The following is a 23,380-nucleotide window of genomic DNA, read 5'->3' as shown; positions in this document are numbered from 1 at the left end:
AAAGTAGCTGATCTCACCACTGTGTGGAGGCCAGCAAGACGTCTCCACTTCAGGAGTTTCTGGGAATTCCAGCCTCAATACCTCTGGTTTTCCTTTACCAAATGAAGATTTTATAAGGTCTCATTGTCTGAATTAGCTGTCCATTAGTGTACATTATGGAGCATTCCCTAGGCAGGGTATTGATGATGCGTTGTGTTTCTACAGATGTTAACAATTGTTTGTTTTTCTCTGGCAGTGGCTATGCAGACAACTCCGTCCTCGCTCACATGGTACAGGACCGCCTAAATGCCTTCAAAGCCGATAATCCCAGCATGGGAGAGGTGAGACCGCTCTCTCGTGACCTACTAGTTTGGAGTTTTCAGTGGATATGAAGCACTTCCGATAGTGGGCGAATACCGCTTTTTCCCACAAGTGGGACAATGTTTTATTTGGCGCTGAGATCTTCTTTAACCGCTTCCGGGCCCTGGCGATAGAAATTCACGCCCTGTGTTTACTGCACCTTATTCCTGCCAGGGCATGAATTTCAGTCACTTGCCACTGCATGGTCTTGTCGCTCTGGCGCCGCAGCAGCCTGCTTGCTCAGCTTCCTGAATGACAGCTCCATACGTCTCAGGAGCCAATTTTTATTGGTTCCTGACCCCGTGATCACTGTGAGCCAATCACAGTAATCACAGTGTAAAAATAGGTAGAGGATGGCTCTGGTCCTTAAAGGAAACATAAGGTGAAAAAAAATCTATCTTCCCCCTCATAAAATGACTTTTTAGATATCCCACAGATTTATATTTTTTATTTATATCTCCTTTTTAAGGTGGTTGTTTTTTTTTTTTTTTTTTTTTTTTTTTTTTTTTTTTTTTTTTTTTTACTACCATTTCCTTGTCTCTGCTGAGCAACACATTCTTTGATATAGCTAGAGCTACAGTCAATTAACTATTGACACTTCTTTCCTCCTCTCTGTTCTAAGAAGCCATTTTCTGTTAAGTATTTTATGGTTATAATACCTTATCAGCGAGGCTTACATTATAGTCCAACCCAGTCCTGACCCTGTCACTTGCATTTAACTCTTTCAGGCAGAGAAAAATAAAAGGAACACAACATGATTATTTGTGTGCTTGGCTTGCTACGTACACATCTCTATCATCATGCCACATCTTGTAACGCGCCAGAACTGTTGCGGTTTGGGCTTATAAATGGCTGATGGTATTGTGTGGCTTTATAAATGACCTTTGTATGTTTTTCTCCATCCTTCATCTTTCTCTTTACCTGCTATTCCTTCTTCTCTGACCCTGGAACAGTCTGAGAGCACGTCCTAAGTGCCATGTCTAGTGCTGTCCGATGGAGAATGACAAAGGCAAATTCTGAAGGCAGTCATTTTGATTAGGGTAAATTATAATTATCACCTTGTAAATTAACTTTTTAAACTGAAAAATCCCTTTGTGTAGCCCTCTTTGCTGCAGCCATCCCAACTTTTCATATACACCGAAGACCTCTGCAGCCTATTTCCTGTTAGCAGAGATGAGTAATTACGTCTATTTCCTCTGAAATGTCCTACCTCATGGAGAAACTTGGCTTATAAAGTGATATTGGGATTCTGGGTAATTTTAGTCAGGCAGCTATTGTTTTTACTTTGCGTGCCACATTGGGCCCACCTGACTGACCTTCCCACCAACTGAGCACTGTTTGTATTTGCCTATCATAGTGCAACTAGAATATATGTTTACGTTCGGCAAGCGAATGTATCCTTGATTAAAGCACTGCATGTAGGGCTACTAAACTTCTAATTCAGATGTTCCAGGGTTTGCTGCCTGAGGCTGATAGCTGTGAGCCCTCTCCTCCTACTCCTCCTTCCTGAATGCAATCCTCCCTTCCCCCGTGTTCTTACCCGCTTGTCTCATGTTAGGGCCCAGACAAGACCCGCTCCCAGCTCCTCATTGTGGATCGTGGATATGACCCTGTGTCTCCCCTCCTGCATGAACTCACCTATCAGGCCATGACTTATGACCTGCTAGACATCCAGCAAGACATATACAAGTAGGTTGTCACCCCCTTTATGTTGTGTAATGAAGCCGGTGCTGTCTCACCCTATTTAATACACAAATGCTTATTTTGCCTCCAGCTATGAGACAACTGGTATTGCGGAAGCGAAGGAAAAGCAGGTGCTTCTGGATGAAGACGATGATCTGTGGATTGAGCTCCGTCACATGCACATTGCAGATGTGTCCAAGTAAGCTGCTCGGCGTCATCCATTCTCATCTAGTGCTCTGTCCTCAGCTCCTCTTCTGAACCTGCCTTCTCTCTGTTGCAGGAAAGTAACTGAGCTCTTTAAGTCTTTCTGTGAAAGTAAAAGAATGACTACAGATAAGGTTGGTCCGCTACTCTTTACTATAGTACTAATGGCTCAATTTTCAGAAAATAATTGCATAATTGGAAATGCAGCCTTATCCTTAAAATCTCGATCTGCTTTAAGGGAAGACCTAATATATTTGTGTTTCCTTTTAAAGGCCAACATCAAAGACCTGTCCCAAATGGTCAAGAAGATGCCACAGTATCAGAAGGAAGTAAATAAGGTAAGTACTTTGTTTTTATGTAGAGAGAAGATTATACTTGTACTATTACTTTCATACCATTGAACTTTGTTTAGACATACTGTATTTTTCGGATTATAAGATGCACCTAGGTTTAGAGGGCAAAAGACTGGGATATATATTATATAAATTTTACACACACACACTTATATATGTGTGTGTGTGTGTGTGTGTGTGTGTGTGTGTGTGTGTATACACCTGGTGCATCCATGTTCCAGGAGCATCTTGTACTGTAGATGCTCTCCCCCATCGTCCCCATGTGTCCCTTCTGTTTTTCTGCATCCTCTCTTTTTCCCCTCTGTCCCCCTTGTGTCTCCTTCTATTTCCCTCCTGCCCCCCTGTGTGGTCCTCCGCATGTCTCCTCCGCTGACTCTATGTAAGAACAAACAGCAGTAGCACCAGCTCACCTCATCCAGTGATTCCAGCGGTGATCAGCTGACCTCTCCTCTCCTGCGCGGCTTCCCCTACTAACAACTTCTGCAGATTGTGTCATCAGCAGAAGCCTTCAGTAGGGGCAGTCGCACAGGAGATGTGAGGTCTGCTGATCGTCGCTGAATGAGGTGAGCCAGTGCTGCTACTAATTGTTCTTGCACAGGGCCAGTGGAGGAGACATACGGGGAACCGGAAGATCACACATGGAGACAAGGCAGGGATTCCCTGACGCCACAGCGGGTCAGTGGTTCGTATCGCCGGGTGATCGTAAGTCGGAGACTCCCTGTCCTTGGAATATAAGACACCGGGACTTTTTCTCCCCATATTTGGGGGAGAAAAAGTGTGTCTTTTATTTAGAAAAATACGGTACTTTTACCCGACTCAAAGCCTGCAGGGACCTTATTGAGAAGTTGTCCTCCACCACTGCCATGGTGTTCTTCAGTGATTCCAGGCAGGGGCAGGTAATGGGAGGTTGATCTGTAGAGAAGAGCAGGGAGGAGAGCAAGGCTGTGACTGTAGTGATTACAGAGGTTGGAAGACGACAAGTATAAAACAGAAGGATGTCGAAGAAATGACCTTCAATGGGAATTGTAGGCAAGACTCTTACGGTACCAATATGCTTTACAATACTTTTGCCCAATTAGATGTTAGATTCAATAAAAACGTCGAACTGGGCAGAAATTGTAGTTGACCCGCGGGTGTAAAATCCCATGATCGGGATAGGCGTTCTTTTCTGCATTTTTTCCTCGATCTTGGTCGTAACGTCAGTGGAGGCACGATAGGCGCCGCAGTTAAATAGTGCTTGGGTAGCCTTAGCCCAGAATCAGGCTGAAGTAACCATTTCTGGTACGTAAGTAATAATGGAAAATATAAGCATCAGATTTCGAAAAGGAGAAGTCTGTTTCAAGTAGCAATAAGGTGTGGAAAATGTTATTAGTACATCGGCATTTGCCTTATCTGATTGTCATCTTTAGCATTACTTGTTGTTTTCCTGTTCTACAGTACTCTACACATCTCCACCTGGCTGAGGACTGCCTGAAGCACTTCAAAGGGACTATAGAGAAGCTGTGTGCTGTGGAGCAGGTATGGCTGTAACGGGACTAACAGACAAGATAACATTATCCACTGCAAGAGAATCATTCTGAGTGACTGCAAGCCTCAAATGTTTAAAAGGGCACTATCGCAAAAAATTGACAAATATAAAATGCCTACATATAAGATGTCCATTTGTCTCAGAGTAAAATGTACTGGTAATTTTGATCTCTTAAAACAGCAGGTACTTGCAAAACTCCTGAATATGCAAATACCCTTTCTGCCCTTGAAAGCAAGGCTGCACCTGACTGAGCAAAATGCACCATAAATTGCTTTTCTCCTATGTTGCCGTCATTTACAGTAGGTAATAAAAGTCGACAGGTTTTGGACTAGTCCATCTCCCCATGTGGGAATCTTAATTTCCTACTTTATTCTTTACAAAAGCACTCCAGACAAAGAATTTATACGAAGATGCCAGCCTCCCTACTTGCATGTGCATGCTATTATGACAGTTGAACTTAACTGCTACTCGGTATGTGTTTTTGAAGACATCACTAAAATCCCCCATGAGTAGATGGACTGATCCAAAATCTGTCAAATTTGTTAGATTTTTGCTACCTACTATAAGTGACGACATAGGAAAAAAGTAATTTATACTGCATTTTGCTCTGAAACAAATGTACAATTACATGAATGTATTTTAAATGTTACAATTTTTTGCAATAGTACTCCTTTAAAGGAAACCTGTACTGAAAAAAAGTTCCCCTGGGGGGTACTCACCTCAGTAGGGAGAAGCCTCTGGACCCTATCAAGGCTTCCCCCATCCTCCTATGTCCCACGGCGGTCTTGCTGCAGCCCCCGGAACGCACAGGCGACAAATCCGACAGCCTGTGCAATATTTACCTTTTCGGGCTCCAGCGGGGGCGCTGTTGCGGCTCTTCTGACAGAGATAGGTGAAAATAGCCGATCTCCGTCGGGTCCGCTCTATTGCGCAGGCGCAGGAGACTTGCGCCTGCGCAGTAGAGTGGCCCGACGGAGATTGGCTATTTTCGCCTATCTTCGTGGGAAGAGCGGATACTGCGCCTGCGCTGGAGCCAAAAGGTAAATATTTACATCGGCGCCGCTCCGGGAGGATTTTCGCTGACGCCGTGGGACCGAGGAGGACGGGGAAGCCTCAATAGGATCCGGAAGCTTCCCCCACCCAAGGTGAGTACCCCCCAGGGGAGTATTTTTCATTACAGATTTTCTTTAAATTATATGTTTTAGTTAAAATGAGAGCTGGGCTGTCTTGCAGGATCCTCACAATCCTCACATTTGTATAGCGCTTTTCTCCTGTCTGACTCAAAGCACTCAAGAGCTGCAGCCACTAAGGGGCCACACCCTGCAGTGTTAGGGAGTCTTACCCAGGGACTTCTTACTGAATAGATACTGACCCTAGAGCTATCCCATAGACCCAGGTAGGAGAAGCTGAAGCTTCTTCGTAAAAAATTTAAAAAAAAAAAATCGAACAAAAGGGGCAGCACTCCTCAGTATAACTACTAGATTGTCAAGTGACTGGATAAAGAATTGAAGGTTGCACATGCCAGGTTGTGTTGCTGGTGTATGCTACTAAGTACTAACGGGCAGTGCCACCATCCGGCAAGCTTGAGCCTTTTTTTGCCCATCTTGTTATGGGACTCCAAAGGCCGGGATGACAACTTGTTCTGCTCCTTCCCAAGCACTCAGCATCGCCAGGCTTGTAAAAAGCAGATGGCTCCTTCTCTTTGCTTGTCTCAGGACTACCAAGTTATGATTCCCTCACTTACACAGAGCTGGGTACTCTGTAACTCTGGGTGTTTCAAGTCCTACCTCATAGAGCCACATTAATCCATGCCATGTACTGATGAGGATCAACCAATCCAAAACCGTCTCTATGCCTGTTGATTATTGTGGCTTCATATATTTAACAAGCTGACACATCATTGCATTCCAGCGAACCTGGAGGTGTGGCTAGCTTACAGGGACAACAATGGATGATTTTCACATTCAGCGGTGATGTATTGTGCAGAGCTGTGGAGTCGGAGCAATTTTGGGTACCTGGAGTTGGAGATTTCAGTAAACTGAGGAGTCAGGAGTTGGATGATTTTTTAACCAAATCCATAGCCTTTATAAAAATTAGACTCGGTAGGAGTTGAGGAGTCGCAGCAATTTTGGGTACCTGGATTGGCGGTTTCATAAACTGAGGAGTCCAAAGCATTTTTTTGCTATGCCACAACAGAGAGTCCAACTTTTACACCTGCGGAAACTGTGATAAATTAGATATTTAACAGCAACATTTAAAAGATTAATAAAGGAAAGCCTTATTAGATACACCATATGGGAAACCTGTATATGGATAGGCTAAATTTTTTTGATCAGTTATTTGTGCTATGCTATTCTTATTTTATTTTGTTACCACAAGCTGACTGTTATGATTTGGCTAAAACCCCAATTTATATCTCTCTTCATTTTTTAGTTCAGGGTTGGGGTGATTTTTATTTTGCAGCAGAGTAAACTGGTAGACTGATGTTTTTACAGTTGGGTTGTTTGGCTGTGATTTAACTTTTGGACCACAAGGTGGTACTGATGAGTTGACTTTGGGCCATATTTGTGCCTCTACAATTTGGTGTTTTTTGGAAACCTTTTTTTATACTATAAATGTAATTGCCTTTTTTTCTTTTTTGTAACATTGAGAGTGAGTCCTATTTATTTTTTTTAGATCATTTTTTTTTTTTTTACTATATTATACATTTTTTATTGAGTTTTAATCTATTGATGTCATTCATAAAGATTTAGCAGATTTACTTATATCCCTATGTGCTTAAAGGATTACTCTAGGGGGCAAAGGGGAAAAAAAAAGAGTTGAACTTACCTGGGGCTTCTAATGGTCCCCCGCAGACGTCCTGTGCCTGCGCAGCCACTCACAGATGCTACGGTCCCCACCACTAGTTCACTTCTGAAATTTGCCACTGTGTCTGCGCGGCCTTCTTCTCGATCTGGTTGACGTTACGGGGAGTGTACTGCGCAGGCACATTAAGACCTGCGCAGTACATTCCCGGGGATGACAGCGGGAGTGAAGAGATGGCCGTGCAGGTGCAGTAAGACGCAGTGGTTTTGCGACTTTAAATTTGCAAATTCTGGAAATAACCAATGGCAGGGACCAGAGCATTTGGCAAATGGCTGCGCGGGCAGAGGACGTCTGTAGGGGACCATTAGAAGCTCCTGGTAAGTTCAACTTTTTCCCCTTTGCCCCATACAGTAATCCTTTAAGGGATGCCCAGGTCATTATGGTGACTTATATTTTACTGGTTTAACTTTGTTTTAAGAAAAGCTAGCACAGAGTTCTTATCAGTAGAATGTTGTTGAAACTTGAGTTTATATACAGTATTTCAGCTTTTAAAAAATAAGCGTCTATAGTATTGGTCAAGGCCGGATTTACCATAAGGCACTGTAGGCTCCTGCCTACAAGCGCCTGATGATGGAAAGGCGGCTCACTTCCCTCCCCAAGTTCCTCCCTCCCTCCTTCCCTAAGCAGAGTCCTGAACGAAAAGTAAATGAGGTTACTCACCCGGCTCTCGTCATTCCACTGATCTGAGTCAGGGGCAACTTAATACTAAGGGGCACCTGTAGCTGCCTATAACTGGTAAAGAAAGTAAGGGAGAAGTGACATCTGGGCCAGCCAGCTCACTTGCGGTGCGGTTTAGCGAGGGTTTGGAAGGTGAAGTCCAGGGTGCCAGGACATCTCTGCCTATAGGCTACTGTGATGTAAATCCGGGCCTGGTATTGGTTGATTTCCCCCCCCCTTCATGGTCGCAAGAAGTATTACATTATTTGTGACAATATCTTCCTGCATCTAACATCTCCGGTAAAAAAAAAAAGTCACACCCTGCCATGATCAGTTCTGTCTTAGAGAGGACGGAATGAGGGGCGGGGTCCCAGGCTTAAATACTTACCTGATCCGACTCCATCCACCCACACCCACCCCGCCCTTGCAATCCAGTAACTGCCATGTTTCCAAAGACTGCTGAAGCTCTATGAAAACTTCCCCCTGCATTACTGCGGGCCGTCCCCAGCTCAGCAGCTACCAAATAGGCCGTGGCTGCTGAGCTGGGGGAGGGCCACGGCAACAAGGAGGGGTGATGTCTGAACAGGTGAAAATTTAATACTGACTCCACCCTAATCCTCCATCATTAAGCCATAGCCTGTTATGAATTCACTTCCTTCAGTCTCCCTTAAGAAGTGAAAAACTTGTACGGGGTAATAAACAGGAATAATAACTTGAGTAAACACTTCTCTTTCAGGATATTGGATTGGATTGGTATACATGGATCTACTATAGGGTCCATTTAAAGGCAACCTAATAAATGCTGGCCAGGAAGGTCTGTTAGACTACCCAAAGAGTAAAAATAATCAAAAAGTCTAATATTTATCCCATCTCTACTTGCTAGTCAAAAAAAGAAAATGTCCAAATTGGCAATGTTCAGCCAGTAGTTTATCAGTTGTCTGTCAGTAGATTGCTGGTAGATTCAAACCAATCTGCCAAAAAATAAATATTTTATATACCGTAGTTGCCTCTTCTGTTCTTACAAGCATGCTGAGTGTTGCTGCAGTTGCAGTCATGTTTGATACTGTACCACTCTTTTCTTCATGCCACATTTCTCAACCTATTTATATAGAGTAATTCTCCTTACACATGTGAAAAGGGACTGATTAGTGGCTGGCTGTTGACTAGAGTCCCGATGGGTGGGAGGGTGTAATCTCTCCTCTGTGGTCCTTTGAAATGAATAGCTTTAAGTATGATAAAACTATTTCAATGAAAAGTTGCAGTGTGGCAATAGTTGTTAATCATTTGCCAGCTGTCTGATAAGTGACTTCTGTCATGCTGCTCTTACCTTTTGAAATTCCTTACCAAACCCAATCAAGAAAGTTCCAATCCTGGGGTTGCTTTAATCAAAATCAAAGCACATTCTACAGTGCACCTACAAATGATGTGGACTAGCAACTTTGATTCACTAGCCACTGATTCTGCTTCCTGTGTGAGGGAGATTCTACGTAAGAAAAAATTGAGAACTATTCTCCTTTTTATCCCGTAGGACTTGGCAATGGGTGCAGATGCAGAGGGAGAGAAATTGAAGGACCCTATGAAGATTATTGTACCGGTGTTGCTGGATCCAAATGTCAAACCTTATGACAAGATCCGTATTATCATACTGTACATATATCTGAAAAACGGTAAGTCTTATGGATGTTGTGAAAGAGGAACAAGAGTGTAAATATATAAGGGGCGAAAGAGCCCTTAATGTGAAGCCTTGTGTCAGCATCAGTAAGTCGCCTGCATGCCTGTAACCATTAGGAGGTCTGAAACTCCGCCCCCTTCATTGGCAAGACTGCCATGGCCCTTTTTTATCTAAAGCCGTCTGAAACTCTGGCCAGACTGGTTTTCCACAGCCTGCCTTCAGCTCGGCAGCAGCCTATTGGGCCATGGCTGCTGAGCTGGTATGGTATTGTGCCTGTACAGGGGGCGGCCATTTTTTCGGTGTCCGTTTGATGGCATCCAAGAAAATGTAATAAGATGCATACGGAAATGGTCTACAAGGGAATAACATTTTGCAAAGCTCCCATTAATAAGTTAAAACGCTGTGCATCTGGTGCTGCCTGATAAACTCTTGACATGAGCAGCCAGGGAATCGGCATTTTTCATAAAATGAGGTCAGCAGTGGCATCCTGTATAATCTCTCTGTGTGTATCTGCTGTAAATAACTTTGGTCATTCCAAAGCTGACTGTAATCTGCAATGACCTCTTCACGTGTTTATTTTCCCATATAGGTATAACAGAGGAAAATCTAACCAAGCTAATCCAGCATGCCAACATTCAGAGCGACAGCAATATAATCCGGAACCTGTACAACCTGGGGACGCGCGTGCTGACATCGGTATGTCACTATATTGCCGTCTTTAAAGCGGGACTCCGGCCATTGCAATGAATGTGTATGTTCTGGTCAACATTTTGGACTAGCAATAGCTCCAAAATAAACCTACATACAGATCATGCAGATATTGTTGAAGAAACCAATGAACAATTCATAGTTTCCTTGATCTTCTTTTATCCTCTCAAAAAGCTTAATTGTAATTTTACAGACATTTCTCTTCAAGAGCAGTTAATACACCAGATACAAAAATACTGAGAAAAAAAAATCATCCAATCTATATTTCAGAAAATTTGTGCATTCCTCTTTAGAGCCACTGTCAGCCATGCTATCTCAGAAAAAAACTTGTATAGAAGTAGATAAATACTTGCTCTAGTTACATAACATATGTATTGCACTGTCCACATTTTGATTTTAGTGATTTTTTTTTTATAGTTGAAAAAGAGAAAATCCTTCTTAGGATTCTCCTTTGTAAATGTGTCTATTTTGAAGCCAATTCTGATGTAATTTCCTGACTTACTCTCCTCTGCCTGATTGTGTATTCATTGCCCGCCCTCCTCCCAGTCTTCAGACACTCCCACTCAGCTCTAAATTATTTTCTCAGTTTCTCAGCATGAAAAATATTGGCCAATCAGAGAGGAACAGAGGTATGGGATGGGAGAACGGTAGGGAAAGAGGCTTCAGCCAATCAGGCTGCATTAGTGATGTCTGAGGGGAAAAGCGGAGGAAAGTAAGGAAAAAAAACGCATGCCCTGCAACTTCCTTTGTGCGGCAGATGTACCAAATAAAAGCCAAGGAAACTGAGGAATTATGTTTTATGAATGTTACGGCCAGAACCGGTTCTGGCCGGTCAATGTGCGAAATGGGTGCGGCGCTACGGCCAATGTCCGAAATGAGCCGAATCCTGGTGACTCCGATCATTTTCCCCGGTGCTGGCTCCGCCCCCGCCTCACTGCTATCGGCTTTCAGTCAGCCGGAGACACACGAGTCCTCCCCTCCCCTGAGTCGTACGTGGCTGCAGGAAAGCAGAGCGCCGCGGCCATTTTGCACATTGACCGGCCAGAACCCGAAGTGGCCAGCCACATTGCAAAGTGGCCAAACTTCGGGTTCTGGCCGTAACATGGATAAGACAAGTAAAAGTGATTTTTAACTTTTGGATTGCCTGGTTAGCATCCTTATCACTTGTTTACCAGATAAAAATAAAGAATTGCTTTTTTGATATGTCCGAGAGTTACACATTAAAAAGCAGAAAATATGTCAGGCCTTATATGGAACTTCTGTTTAATAGTATACTGTTTTTTTAGGCAATAATGCCACCTTGTTTCAAATCTATGACTCTTCCTCTGACTTTAAACAGTATCTGACTAAAAATTAGAATCTATATAGCAATAGTTCCACAAAATCCAAAACACATCCAGGGCTGGATTTAGGCCAAGGCCACTTGGCCATGGCCTAGGGCACCAGAGGAGCAAGGGCACCAAAGCAGCAGGCTAAACTGGTGCAGCATTTGCAAGCTTGCAAATGCTGTCTGCAATGCAGGGTGATCAGGCGAGAACCTGACCATGGTACTCTGCTGCTAGCTGCCTGTGCAGCGGCCACCTTGCTCTCTGTGCATGTTGGTGTTGTGGCCAGTGGCTATGGACGTCGGCAGCATTGGAGACGAAGGGGAAGACTAAGCTTCTGCACTGGAGACGAGCAGAGAAGTGAGTCACACTGATGGCTGCTGTGGTGTGGAGGCGAGCTTGCTACCTATTATTATTATTATTATTACTTAAAGGGGGAAGGGGGAGTGGGAAAGGGAGTCATCTGGCTACCTAAATTGGAGGGGTTGGGGTCCCCAGGCTACCTATACTAGAGGGAAAGGGAGGAGGAGTCACCTGGCTACCTATACTGGAGGGGGGGGGGGGAGTGGGAAAAGGAGTGATTAAGGGAGTCATCAGGCTACCTATACTAAAGGGAAGGGGGGAGGAGTCATGTGGCAACCTATTCTGGAGGGAAGGGGGAGGAGTCATCTCGCTACCTATACTGAAGGAGGGCAGCTGGTGACAGTGGCCTTGGGCGGTAAACAGAACAAATCCAGCCCTGAAACCATCTGTGTCAATATGAACCTCAGGGAAGGGACAACAATCTAGGCCAGGCATGGGCAAACTCGGCCCTCCAGCTGTTACGGAACTACAAGTCCCAAAATGCATTTGCCTTTAGGAGTCATGACTGTGGCTGTCAGACTCCTGCAATGCATTGTGGGACTTGTAGTTCCTTGACAGCTGGAGGGCCAAGTTTGCCCATGCCTGATCTAGGCAGTCATAATAAGGAACCGAACCTCACAAGACTCATGGAAGTATCTGATTTCTAATCAGATACTGTAATTTAAGGGTACCTAAAGTAAAACAAAGGTGCCCAGTTTAACTTACCTCAGGCTTTTTCCAGCCCCTTTAGTCCTTCTGGTCCTTCGCAGTAGTTCTGCTCTACTCTGATCAGCAGCTGTCCTCTCCAAAAGCTGCACACGTGCCTCCTCATTCATGCTCTTCTTCTCAGAAGTGTTCCACGCTTGCACAGTTAGAAAGACTTGCAACTGAACATGCAGTGAATACTGCTGGTTACAGGAGGGCTATTGAGGAAGCACGGGGCGGCCATGCGCAGTAGCTAAGGGCTATTGAGGAAGCCCGGTCTGCCAGCTTTCCGAGGGGCACAGCTCCTGAATAGAGCAATGCGCAATGACTTTGAAGGACCAGGAGGACTACAGGGGCTGGAAGAAGCCTAAGGTAAGTTAAACTGGGCAGATTTATTTCAATTTAGGTACCCTTTAAGGTCTGAGGAAGAGTCATAGATTGGAAACAAGCTGGCATTGTTGCCTTAAAGAACACAGTATACTTTTAAACAGAAGTTCTCTATAAGGCCTGATAAATTCTCTGTACCTTTATGCTTCTTAAAGAGGAATGCACATATTTGCTGAAATATCGATTATATAATTTTCAGTATTTTTGTATCCGGTGTAGTTATTCTTGAAAATAAATGTCTTTAAATTATGGTTAAGCTTTTTGAATGAATAAAAGATCAAGGAAAATCTTTTCATTGATTATTGGTTTCTTCAACAATATCTGCATGATATATCCTTAGTTCATGGAGATAGCAATAGGTGTGGTGGAACGCCATTAAGGCTATGTTATTGTTGGTTATACACGTACTCCCATCTATCTATACAGTGTTAATTTACTCCGGGTACCCCGGTTGCTTGAATTCTTAATTAATTAATACTATCGATTCACATATTTTTTTTCAATTGACACAGGAATTGTTTGGGAAGTGCTGCTAAGTACTGGTGTATACATTTTAGTAGCTACTTCTTTGTTTACTGATAGCAAAATACTTTCAATCTTTACTGACGCCAAAACTGATGGCTGACTGAGCCATGAGGAGAGAGGAAATTCCCCTCACACTTGATCAGTTAACTCTATGTGTAACTCTGTGTGTGACAGAGAAGAGAGCTCCCAACAGCTGCAGCTCCTGTGTCCTGTGTTTCTGATTGAAGTGTCTGAAGAGAGCAGAGGGAATGTGACTAATTGTCTCAGCTTTTTCATACTGTTTTTGCTTTCAGAGTTTGATATGTTTGATATTTGCTTTCTGTAGTCTGATATGCAACTCTGGCTGTGCATTGAAGCAGACACCCCTTCTGCAATTGATTTGTCCCAATATAGCTAAATCCTACCCTCAATAAATTACAGATTTTGCCTCTGATATTTAACATGAAAAGTAGGAAAATGTTTACACAGCTACTTAGACATTATTTGCACACTGTCATTTTAGAACACTTGGGTATCGATAGTATTCCTTTAAGCAACACATCTCCAGCATCAGGCAGTCTCCGCCTGTGGCGGATAAAGTCGACCCTACTGTATTTGGTTTAAAACAGAGCTTGCAGATATGCTTTGGTCTTGCAGTATCAGGATTTCACGATCTGAAAGCCTGACTGTAGCCACACCCCTCTTACGATATTCCAGCGTCGTCAATGGCTTATAGTTGGGTGATGTCATGAGGAGGGAATATAGCCCCACCCTCACAATCCTCTATGACTATAAGCCAGCCAATGGTTATATAGGCAGGCATTGGTATGGCTACAGTCACTGCCATCAGACTTTTGCAGAGGGAAGGCCCAATGCCGCAGGACGCAAGAGGCCTTCCTGCCACCAGCTTTAGAAAAAGCCATAGGTTTCCAGTAGAATGGATCAGAATTGTATGGTAATATTTTTTTTCCTGTTATTAGGCTGAGGGTGTAATGACCATACAGTTTGTAAAGCAGGGTTGGTTTTCTTCTTTTTTTTTTTTTTGGTTTTCTTTTTCTCTTCTATTATAACTGGTTCAGTATTTTAAGGTTCCCTGACGAGATTGACCCTCAGAGGGACCCACTTTTTAAATGTTTTTATTTTTATTTTTTTATTATAAGAAAGTGGGTACACTCAAGGCCAGAGATACCAAGTCAGACTAAGTAAGAAAGGAGGTTCCTGCTAAGGTCACTATACCCTCAGTTGGTATGATCCTAGGAGATGGGATTGTTCCAGGTTCTCAATTCGTAAATTAGTAAAAACCTGCACCGGTGACCTAGGTGGTTTACAGAGCTTACACTTCCCGTGAGCTGCTCTTTAGGATTCCATGAGGTAAGGTGGAAAGGTGACATGAGGACTTCCAGTTGTTGACTAGGGAAGGTGTGGCAGGTCAACGGCTTTTTTTATAGAACTTTGTAAGTTCCAGTTTCTTTGTGCAAGATGTCATCAAGTCTGTCCATATTCATAAGTTGGGTTAGCTCCTCTTTTAGGTTGCACACACTTAGTGTAGTTTGATCAATCCAGCTGCTGTAGATGGCCTTCCTACTTACCATGATATGGGCCAAATCCAAGGGTTTTTGAGACCTGGACACCTGCTCCTGATTGGCATCCACGTTAGTTAAATAAACAAAACAAAAAGTATTTAGTTATGTTTCCTGCAAACCTTTGAGATATATAATGGACAACTTTATCCCAATATCTTCTTCTATTTGGACAGTTCTGCACACAATGCACCATGTCAGCATCCACCTCCACACATTTTGGACTTACTCTTGTATACCCCTCTGGTCTACTTTTTGATTTGATGTTGAAATCATGTTTCCCATGACATCTTTATCTTGTCTGATGCAGCAACAAAGTTCCGCTTCCAACAAGCCTGACCGGAAGATCCGTCCTGAGTCAACCTATCAGCTGTCACGCTGGACTCCTGCACTGAAAGACATTATGGAGGTACTGTAAATCTGGGCTTTTCTTTCACTTTCTGAATATTTTTTCATCTTGTGATTAACCTGTTTCCGGGTTCTCATTAAGGTGAAACTGCTTCTTGTACTAGTATCCCCCAATGATATACGTTGCTGTGCCATACAAGTCCCTTCCTACCTCTGTGTATGAGAGACAGTGTAATTCATAAGAACCCAGGAGGCATCATAAGAGCTCCACTCTGCTTGCTTTTATGTGTTGGAGGATTTTTATGGACCTGAGTAAGTTACATAGCAGTTCAGCATAAACTGCATGCGTTCTGTGCGTGCCTCTATCCATTTACACAACCCCCTTCCTGACCCCAGACACTGCCGCAGTCCTCGTCCATGCCCTTATCTCCTGCCTAGTCTATTGCACCAGCCTCCTGTCAGGCCTCCCTCTGAACCTCATTGCCCCCCAACAATCCATCATGAACACAGCAGCCAGACTCATCTACTGTTCTGTCTTCATGACTCCGCTATTAAATCTCTCCATTGACTGACTTGTCTGGCTTACAAATCTATACACAAATCCTGCCCGACCTTCACCTCTGACCTGGCCAGCAGACGCATACCTGGCTGCCCACTCAGCTCCTACAAAGACCTTCTCCTAACCACCCCACCAAACTTGCACTCCCATACACGACTACACGACTTCACTAGAGCCATCACGTGAAACTCTCTACCGCTGCCCCTCCTTCAGCATCTTCAAACAAGCCCTCAAAACTCGCCTCTTCAACAAGACCTACCCAACCTCACCAATGTCTTAACGCAGAGCTCCCTGTCCTCAAAAGTCCACCAACAGTACATGTTTTGCAGGAAACCACAAACCTTCACAGGTGAGGTAATTAGTGTTACCTGTGTGGATTGTGGATTTCCACAAAACATGCACTGTTGGTGGGGGCCTTGAGGACAGGGTCGGGAAACACTGTCTTAAAGGATACCTTAGTCCAAAAGAAAATTTAAAAACTGGGGGGAGCAGGTATGTGTAGTGGGATCTCCTCATGCCCACCACTCCCTCCCCAACCCCCCCCCCCCCCCCCCATTCTCCTCCGGCGCCCTCCGTTACTCTGCACCGACCGTCCGAAGCTACTTCCTGGTCACAAAGGTTGGCGGTGACTACGCTGCTGATGCGCGTCCATGATTGCGCGTTTACGGCCAGGATCATGCGCACTACATAGTTGTGACGTCAATCAAGTTCCTGGTCTCGAGGGTTTGCCAACCCTCATGACCAGGAAGTAGTAAAAAGGGCGCCGTAGGGAAACGGGGGGGGGGGGGGGGGGGGGGGCGCATGAGGAGAGCCAACTACACATGCCTGAGCGAGATCTATTTGTTGGTCGACCTGGTGGCTATCGACCAGTGTATGGCTACCTTAACATGTCAGCTACTTCAACCACTTACATTCCAATGGTCCTTCAGTCAGTAGCTTCCTGTGATAGCGCTGATTATCCTTTGTTCTGGTGTCTGTGGAACTAGCACTGCTGATTTCTCCTCTGATAAGATTACATCAGCTCCTGGTTTTGTTTTTACAGGATGCCATTGAAGATAAGTTGGATAAAAAACAATGGCCTTTTGTGTCAGAGCCTTGTCCACAGGGAGGAACTGCACAGACGGTGGTGAGGTGAGGCCTTTCAGTCTGATTCAGTGTCTCATTGCGGTTCATATTATTCTCTGGTTCTTATGTGTGTGTTCACCTTTCAGCGCACGGTTTGGCCACTGGCACAAGACGCGCAGCGCAGCAGAATACAGGTCCGGCCCTCGGCTTCTGGTCTACATTCTGGGAGGGGCCTCCATGTCTGAGATGCGATGTGCCTATGAGATAACCAAAGCTACCGAATCCAAATGGGAGGTTTTGATTGGTCAGTTCAACATCCCTTTTTTCCTAAAGTTTACAGCCTTTGCAACCTCATGCTGAAAATTATTTTCCAACCGAACTAGTCGTGAAACGAAAGAAGTTCAAGATTTAAATGAAGTGTACAAAAAAAAACCCCACACACTTTAATTCTTATATGAACATGGATTCTGATGTACTGAATCCTTGATGTAATTGCTGCATGTGTGCAATCTCCAGGGGGGTGGCAGGACACCAGGGCATGTGCTAGCTGTTGTGGCATTCAGTTAGGCATACCTCTCATCCCTTGCCTGTGTCTGACCTAATTTAAAGCCAATTCAAGAAAACTTTTATCCTATCATAACCAAGCTCTTTACTGCCCACTTGTAAAGCATGTATATCCTGCAGAACAGTTGAGACAGGTTGAACAAGAACAAATGCTGGGAAACCTGGCATTCACATACTTGAATTATTAGTACAGACTAATGGACTAAAGGTTCCCATACACTAGTCTACCTTCCCCAGCAGAGTTGATGACTGAGCGAATCTGGCAGAGGTCAATGCCCCAACATGCCTTGCTGATAAGTATGTTAAGTGATTTCCAATTGGAAACCAGTAATAGAGGGATCACAATTGTCAGTACAGATTCAATGTGGATAACATTGGTCCCACTAATCCTTCGCTCAGAGCAGCTTGGACACCATGAAATTTGAATAATCAGTCTTTGCCAGGGAAAACCTCTTGCAGGCAGTGATGACCTCCACCACCCCCTTCATTTAAATGGGGCGCTCACTGCTTGATTAGGACCTTATGTTAGATGGACTCTCCTGCCCCTCTTTTAAACCTCACAGGATGTCATACGAAAAGTCACCTCAAAGACTATAATCCAGTGCTACCATTGCGTAGCTGAGTTTTAAAACATTAATATCAGTAAAAGTTTACACACACATGTAAGACGACATAACATTCATATAGAGCTTTTTATCCGGCTCTCCCCCATTCGAAGGCCGTCTGCTCTGCTGACATTGCCCATCAGTGCAACCGCTGCCCCAGTATGCCACCTGCTCAGTCACTCAGCTTTCTCCCTCCGTGCAGAAATCCTAAACTCAATGGCCGGCTGATCGAGTCCCATCCACACCCCTTTGGGCAATCACTGCTTCGGTGCATGACCTACTAAGCTTTCTCCCTGCGTGCTGAGATCCAGCCCTACCGATTGCGTTGCTTTATTTTTATTGAACAGTTTTAAAGTTGTACAAACGGGCATGCCCCCACACAGCGGAATGTAACGAAGTAAGAAAAGGCCCACCACCGAGCGCTTCCCACTCCATTCACACAAAGCCAGCAGACCAACCTCATTCTTGGAGTAAGCCCTTACAATGTTAGCAATACATTAAGGAACCTAAAACCTTATTTTTACAGGGTACATAGCATATATATGTTTCTTAGGTGGGACTTCATCCCTGCCAAGCCAGGAGGAAGTTGGTGGCACAAAAATCGCAACCTTAAGGGGACTCGGAGCTGAACAATTAAAAAGAAGTTATACATACCTGGGGCTTCCTCCAGCCCCATCCGCTCCAATCGCTCCCACACGGCCATCCTCTGCTGCCTGCAGCTTTGGGAACCGGGTCCCATCACTGACGTCAGTCGCGGCCAGTTACGCAGGGGAAGTGCGCTCTTTGTGTATCTCTCCAGCGGCTGCTGTAGAGATACGCAAACAGCACACTTCTCTTACGTTACACTGGCTCTCACTGACGTACGTGACGGGACCCGGTTCCCAAAGCTGTGGGCAGCGGACGACGCAGTGTGGGACCGATCGGAGCGGATGGGGCTGGAGGAATCCCCAGGTATGTATAAAATCTTTTTAATTGTTCAGCTCTGGTACACTTTAACTCTGGAAATAGCAAATGTGGCTGCATCATCTCTTAAAGAGAACCCGAGGTGGGGTTGAAGAATATTATCTGCATACAGAGGCTGGATCTGCCTATACAGCCCAGCCTCTGTTGCTATCCCAAACCCCCCTAAGGTCCCCCTGCACTCTGCAATCCCTCATAAATCACAGCCATGCTGCTGACAAACGGCTTGTCAGAGCTGGCTGTGTTTATCTCTATAGTGTCAGTCTGCTGCTCTCCCCGCCTCCTGCAGAACTCCAGTCCCCGCCTGCATCCCTTCCCTCCCTGCTGATTGGAGGGAAGGGACAGGGGCAGGGACCGGAGCTATGCAGGAGGCGGGGGAGCAGCTGAGACTGACACTACAGATGTAAACACAGCCTCACAGCATGGCTGTGATTTATGAGGGATTGCAGAGTGCAGGGGGACCTTAGTGGGGTTTGGGATAGCAACAGAGGCTGAGCTGTATAGGCAGATCCAGCCTCTGTATGCAGATAACATTCTTTAAACACACCTCGGGTTCTCTTTAATCAGAACTATTATTAAGAGATGTGTTATGTTGCTCAGATGATACGTACATGCACAGACCCGTCCACATGCAGCACTGCATACAAACAGACTCTCATTCAAAACAGCTTGCAAGATGGAATGGGCCACTAACGTCATGCGTTCATTATCAGCAGTTCCATAGATTAAAGCAAAGGCGACAATGCAAAATGTAGAGATAAAGTTTTCTTCACTCTTTCCTCAGATCAAAATTAGTAACTTTTTGTTTGGAAATGCTTCTATCCTGTCATTATAATTTCCCTTTTCTTATCCTCAGGATCAACTCATATCTTAACACCTACCACCTTCCTGGATGGCCTGAAGTCTCTGGATCAGCCATCGCAACTAAATCACTAAAAAAAAAGTTTTGCTTTTCAAGATTCGTCTTTCCATTTACATCATCTGAGGACTACAACAGATTCTGAGAAGACTGCCGTCTTTCTTGCTCCTCCCCTGAGGACCGGCCATCCCAAAACACTCCTACTGGGGGAGGAGCTGTTTAAATTGCTCCTTCTTATTGTCACTGGGACCAAATAGCTGCCTGATAAATCCACTTCTCACAGGAGCAGAGTCCATCACACTATCATTTATTGTGTTTGATCTGTTAGATGTGAGGTTATCTCACCTTTGTTAAATTGCCACATTTTGATACAATGTATTTTGATAAGTCTTAAACAGACATATCACAGGTCCCAACATGGCCAAAGTTTTTTGGGCTCTTTTAGATCTTACTTAATGTGTGTTACACCCATCAACATTGATATCTGTGTATGTAAGAGCTGAGATAATTATCAGAGATTGATTCGCTCTACCTTAACATTTCATAGCTTGTGTCTGCCACTTTGCAGACACTGCTCTCAGGTTTATAGTAGGTTTGCTTCTCAGAGCAGCATGAGATATATATGTATTCCCCATCCTTTCAGGGACACTTTTAACCATTATTTATAGCATAGTTCTTCACACCAGTCTGTTGAGTTGCTGGCAAAATTGTATGTTTGTTTTAAATGTAATCCATTCCCTGGATGACAACCTGTGTGAGTTTTTTATAATGTTCTTCGTGTCTTTGTATGCATCTACTTCAATAGTCACTCCAGTCACAAATAAATAACCTGTAGGGAATATGGCAGGTAGCTCTTCTTCAGGAAAGCCCCCTGCAGGTTCACAGACCACATCTTTTTTACTTTACTGAGGTCTCCTCTCCCAGCACAGCTGTAAAGCGTCCATTGAAAGTTTATGCTCTCTGATGTCCATCCACTTCCATTCATGAGAATAGTGATTGGGTAGCAACCCTGTCAAAGTCTCACTTATTCGCCAATCGTGCCAATTACCCAGGGGTGTGGTGGCCATCTTGGAAGATACAACTAGAGGATCTTTATAGTTGTGCTTGGCGTGGAAAACAAATAGAACTCCTGGAGACCAGCACAAACCTTTCTAGGGAGTCAGATATCCACTTTTCTTTTTATAGGTCAATTTTACTGCAGTAGCCCAGAGTTCAGTTTAAAGAAATGCTGTTGCTTAAGTTCAGGCACCAAAAGCTGTTTCAAAGTACATTGGTTGTTCTCCAAAGTCTATCCTGTGCAGTGATGGAGGTCACAGATTGCAGTATCAGACTGAATTCGGGATTGTGAATTTAAGACTGGCACAAAGTAAAGACGAACAAAAGTGGGGCACTTGCCCAAAGCAATCAATCGGTATTCTTTTTTTCCTTTGAAAGGTGAAATTTTATTGGTTGCTCTGGGCAGCTGCTCCACTTTAGCTGCAGTTTTTTCTTTGTGCTTGTCTTGATAAAACAGGCTTTTTGTCTTTTCTTGGCACTGACGGTATGGATCATAAGGAGGGGCACAGCACAACTTTGTTTAGAACTAAAAGCCTCAATTTAGTATTTTGCTGAAAAGACAAATGCCCCCTGGGGGCACAAGAGAGACTTAACAGCATAACATAGGCAGTTGTAGGGACTTTGTGGTGCCTGCGTTTAGGCAGCAGTGTAAGTTTACAACCACTGAAAAACCTGAACTATTCCCTTGTATGGTTTAAGCTTTGCTTACTAGTATAGGAACAAGATGAGGGATAACCCTTGTCAAGTGTTTTATTGCTGTCTGTGTCTCTATTCAAAAGATTTCCCCTTACTTTCTCTCCTGAAGACACCCAGGTCTGCATATATGCCAAGGCAGCTGAAAATGGCGCCGTCATTGGCAATAATGTTAAAAGCCATGATTAGCGGCTATAAATGGTAATTTGGGCGCCTGGGGGTGTCCGAGGCTTATAGCCTTTAGTTACCATTTATAGCAACTAATCATGGCCTGTAACATTAATATATCGGGATGAGGAGGCTGGGATCTTTAGGAGTGTGGGGAGGGGTCCTTAAGGGTTAATGTTGGGCACCACTGGGGGGGGGGGGGGGGGGTTTAGGCACCACCAGAGGAGGGGTCTTAGAGCTAGACATCAGTAGAGGGAAGGTTCTGTGTGAGAGTAGGGCTAGGTTAGGTCATAGTAAAATATTGGTGAGGGTTCCCGATATTTTACTATTGTAATTAATTATAATAAAATATATACACACTCACAGCAGGATCCAGACAGCAAAAAAAACCTTATACAGTAATTAAAATCTGGCTGAGGTTCTTGTGTACCTCCAGCTCTGTCCCAAAACAGAGTTAAAAAAAAAAAGACAGATTAGACGTAAATATGCATCCAGTGTGCAAGAGGTATTATTTCAGACACCTCTGAGTCTGCAATGTTTAGAATGATTTGTTATACTGGCATATAGTAATATAATCTTTTATGTGTATAAATGTAACATGTATATGATTCCCTTGCACCGAAAGCCTAGACTCTATGAATTAAGCATAGACTCCTACGGTAATGTATTTGATATAAAGGCACCCATTTTATAAGGCAGCACTTATAGCAGCGTAGAGAAGGCTCAGGCAGGTTTCTGGAGGTCAGTGGAAGTTGGGACATTATGTTACATTCCACATGCCGGCAGATCGGAGGTGCAGTGGAGAGACTCCTCCGTCGGAGAGATCAGAACTCCGCCATCTTGTCTGTACTCTGGGCGGCTCATGTTTAGCGTTGTATGACTGTATCAGCAAGGACTTGGTGTGAAGCTGGAACCCGATGCACGATCCAGTGTATGTACACATCTGTCTGTGTGACTATTTATAGAACAGTGCCTTTCATTATTTTTAATATTCAGTTAAAATATTGTGCCTTTGTTCTTGAGAGAGATATCTTTATGAAGCTATATGTCAGTATTCCTCTTTGGAATGGCTTTTCTGTAAATGTCTGAGTCTAGATTTTGTTTTCATTAAATTCTATTCCTTCATTCTGCAAGTGGCTCATTTTCCTGTCTCTTCTCAGCTATTAACCCTGATTCAAGAAACTAAATAAAAGGAAGGGTTAACCTCCTCTGTACACTAAGGCTGGAATACATTTTTTATGCGATGCTCCTGCTGCATCCCACTGCAACACACAGAAAATGATCATTGGGACCCTGCGGTAGAGTGCGCCAACAGTATATATGCATAGCACCGCCCCACGTTCAGTGATGTACTTCCTGCTGGGCAGGAAGTAGTCACAGGGATTCCCGTCGGTCCAAATGTGCGATGCAACAAGCTCCGTCATTTCCTCTTACTGCGTCACCCACTGACATCCAATACCACAAGCCCCATGTGTTAAGTGTGGTGCTTGTGGTAACGCGCTAGAACGCTTGCGTTGGATCGGATACTACCGGAGCAGACCGCAATAAGAGTGAAAGTATCCTTAGACTTTCATTGCTTTTGCAGTCCCTCAAGGTAAAATAGTGTAATGCAACACAGGATTTACCTGCTAGTGTTAAAGGGACCTCCGGG

At 44.2% G+C, this 23,380-nt stretch overlaps 1 protein-coding gene across 1 annotated transcript in view; it reads left to right on the top strand.

Moving 5' to 3' along the window:
* The window catches only part of STXBP2 (syntaxin binding protein 2), an 80,115-nt gene extending 60,018 nt beyond the window's left edge, over positions 1-20,097 (top strand). The window contains exons 8-19 of the mRNA XM_068274590.1: positions 236-320; positions 1,898-2,028; positions 2,114-2,221; positions 2,303-2,360; positions 2,499-2,564; positions 4,017-4,097; positions 9,158-9,296; positions 9,891-9,997; positions 15,163-15,261; positions 16,802-16,890; positions 16,971-17,128; positions 19,810-20,097. Of these exons, the coding sequence (XP_068130691.1) occupies positions 236-320; positions 1,898-2,028; positions 2,114-2,221; positions 2,303-2,360; positions 2,499-2,564; positions 4,017-4,097; positions 9,158-9,296; positions 9,891-9,997; positions 15,163-15,261; positions 16,802-16,890; positions 16,971-17,128; positions 19,810-19,889 (1,201 nt within the window). The 3' untranslated portion in view covers positions 19,890-20,097. The remainder of the gene's footprint in view (positions 1-235; positions 321-1,897; positions 2,029-2,113; positions 2,222-2,302; positions 2,361-2,498; positions 2,565-4,016; positions 4,098-9,157; positions 9,297-9,890; positions 9,998-15,162; positions 15,262-16,801; positions 16,891-16,970; positions 17,129-19,809) is intronic.
* The last annotated feature ends 3,283 nt before the right edge of the window (positions 20,098-23,380 follow it).

The sequence above is a fragment of the Hyperolius riggenbachi genome, chromosome 3 (genome assembly GCF_040937935.1).
Source record: "Hyperolius riggenbachi isolate aHypRig1 chromosome 3, aHypRig1.pri, whole genome shotgun sequence".
Lineage (NCBI taxonomy): Eukaryota > Metazoa > Chordata > Amphibia > Anura > Hyperoliidae > Hyperolius > Hyperolius riggenbachi.
This window is presented reverse-complemented; position numbering and strand designations above follow the sequence as displayed.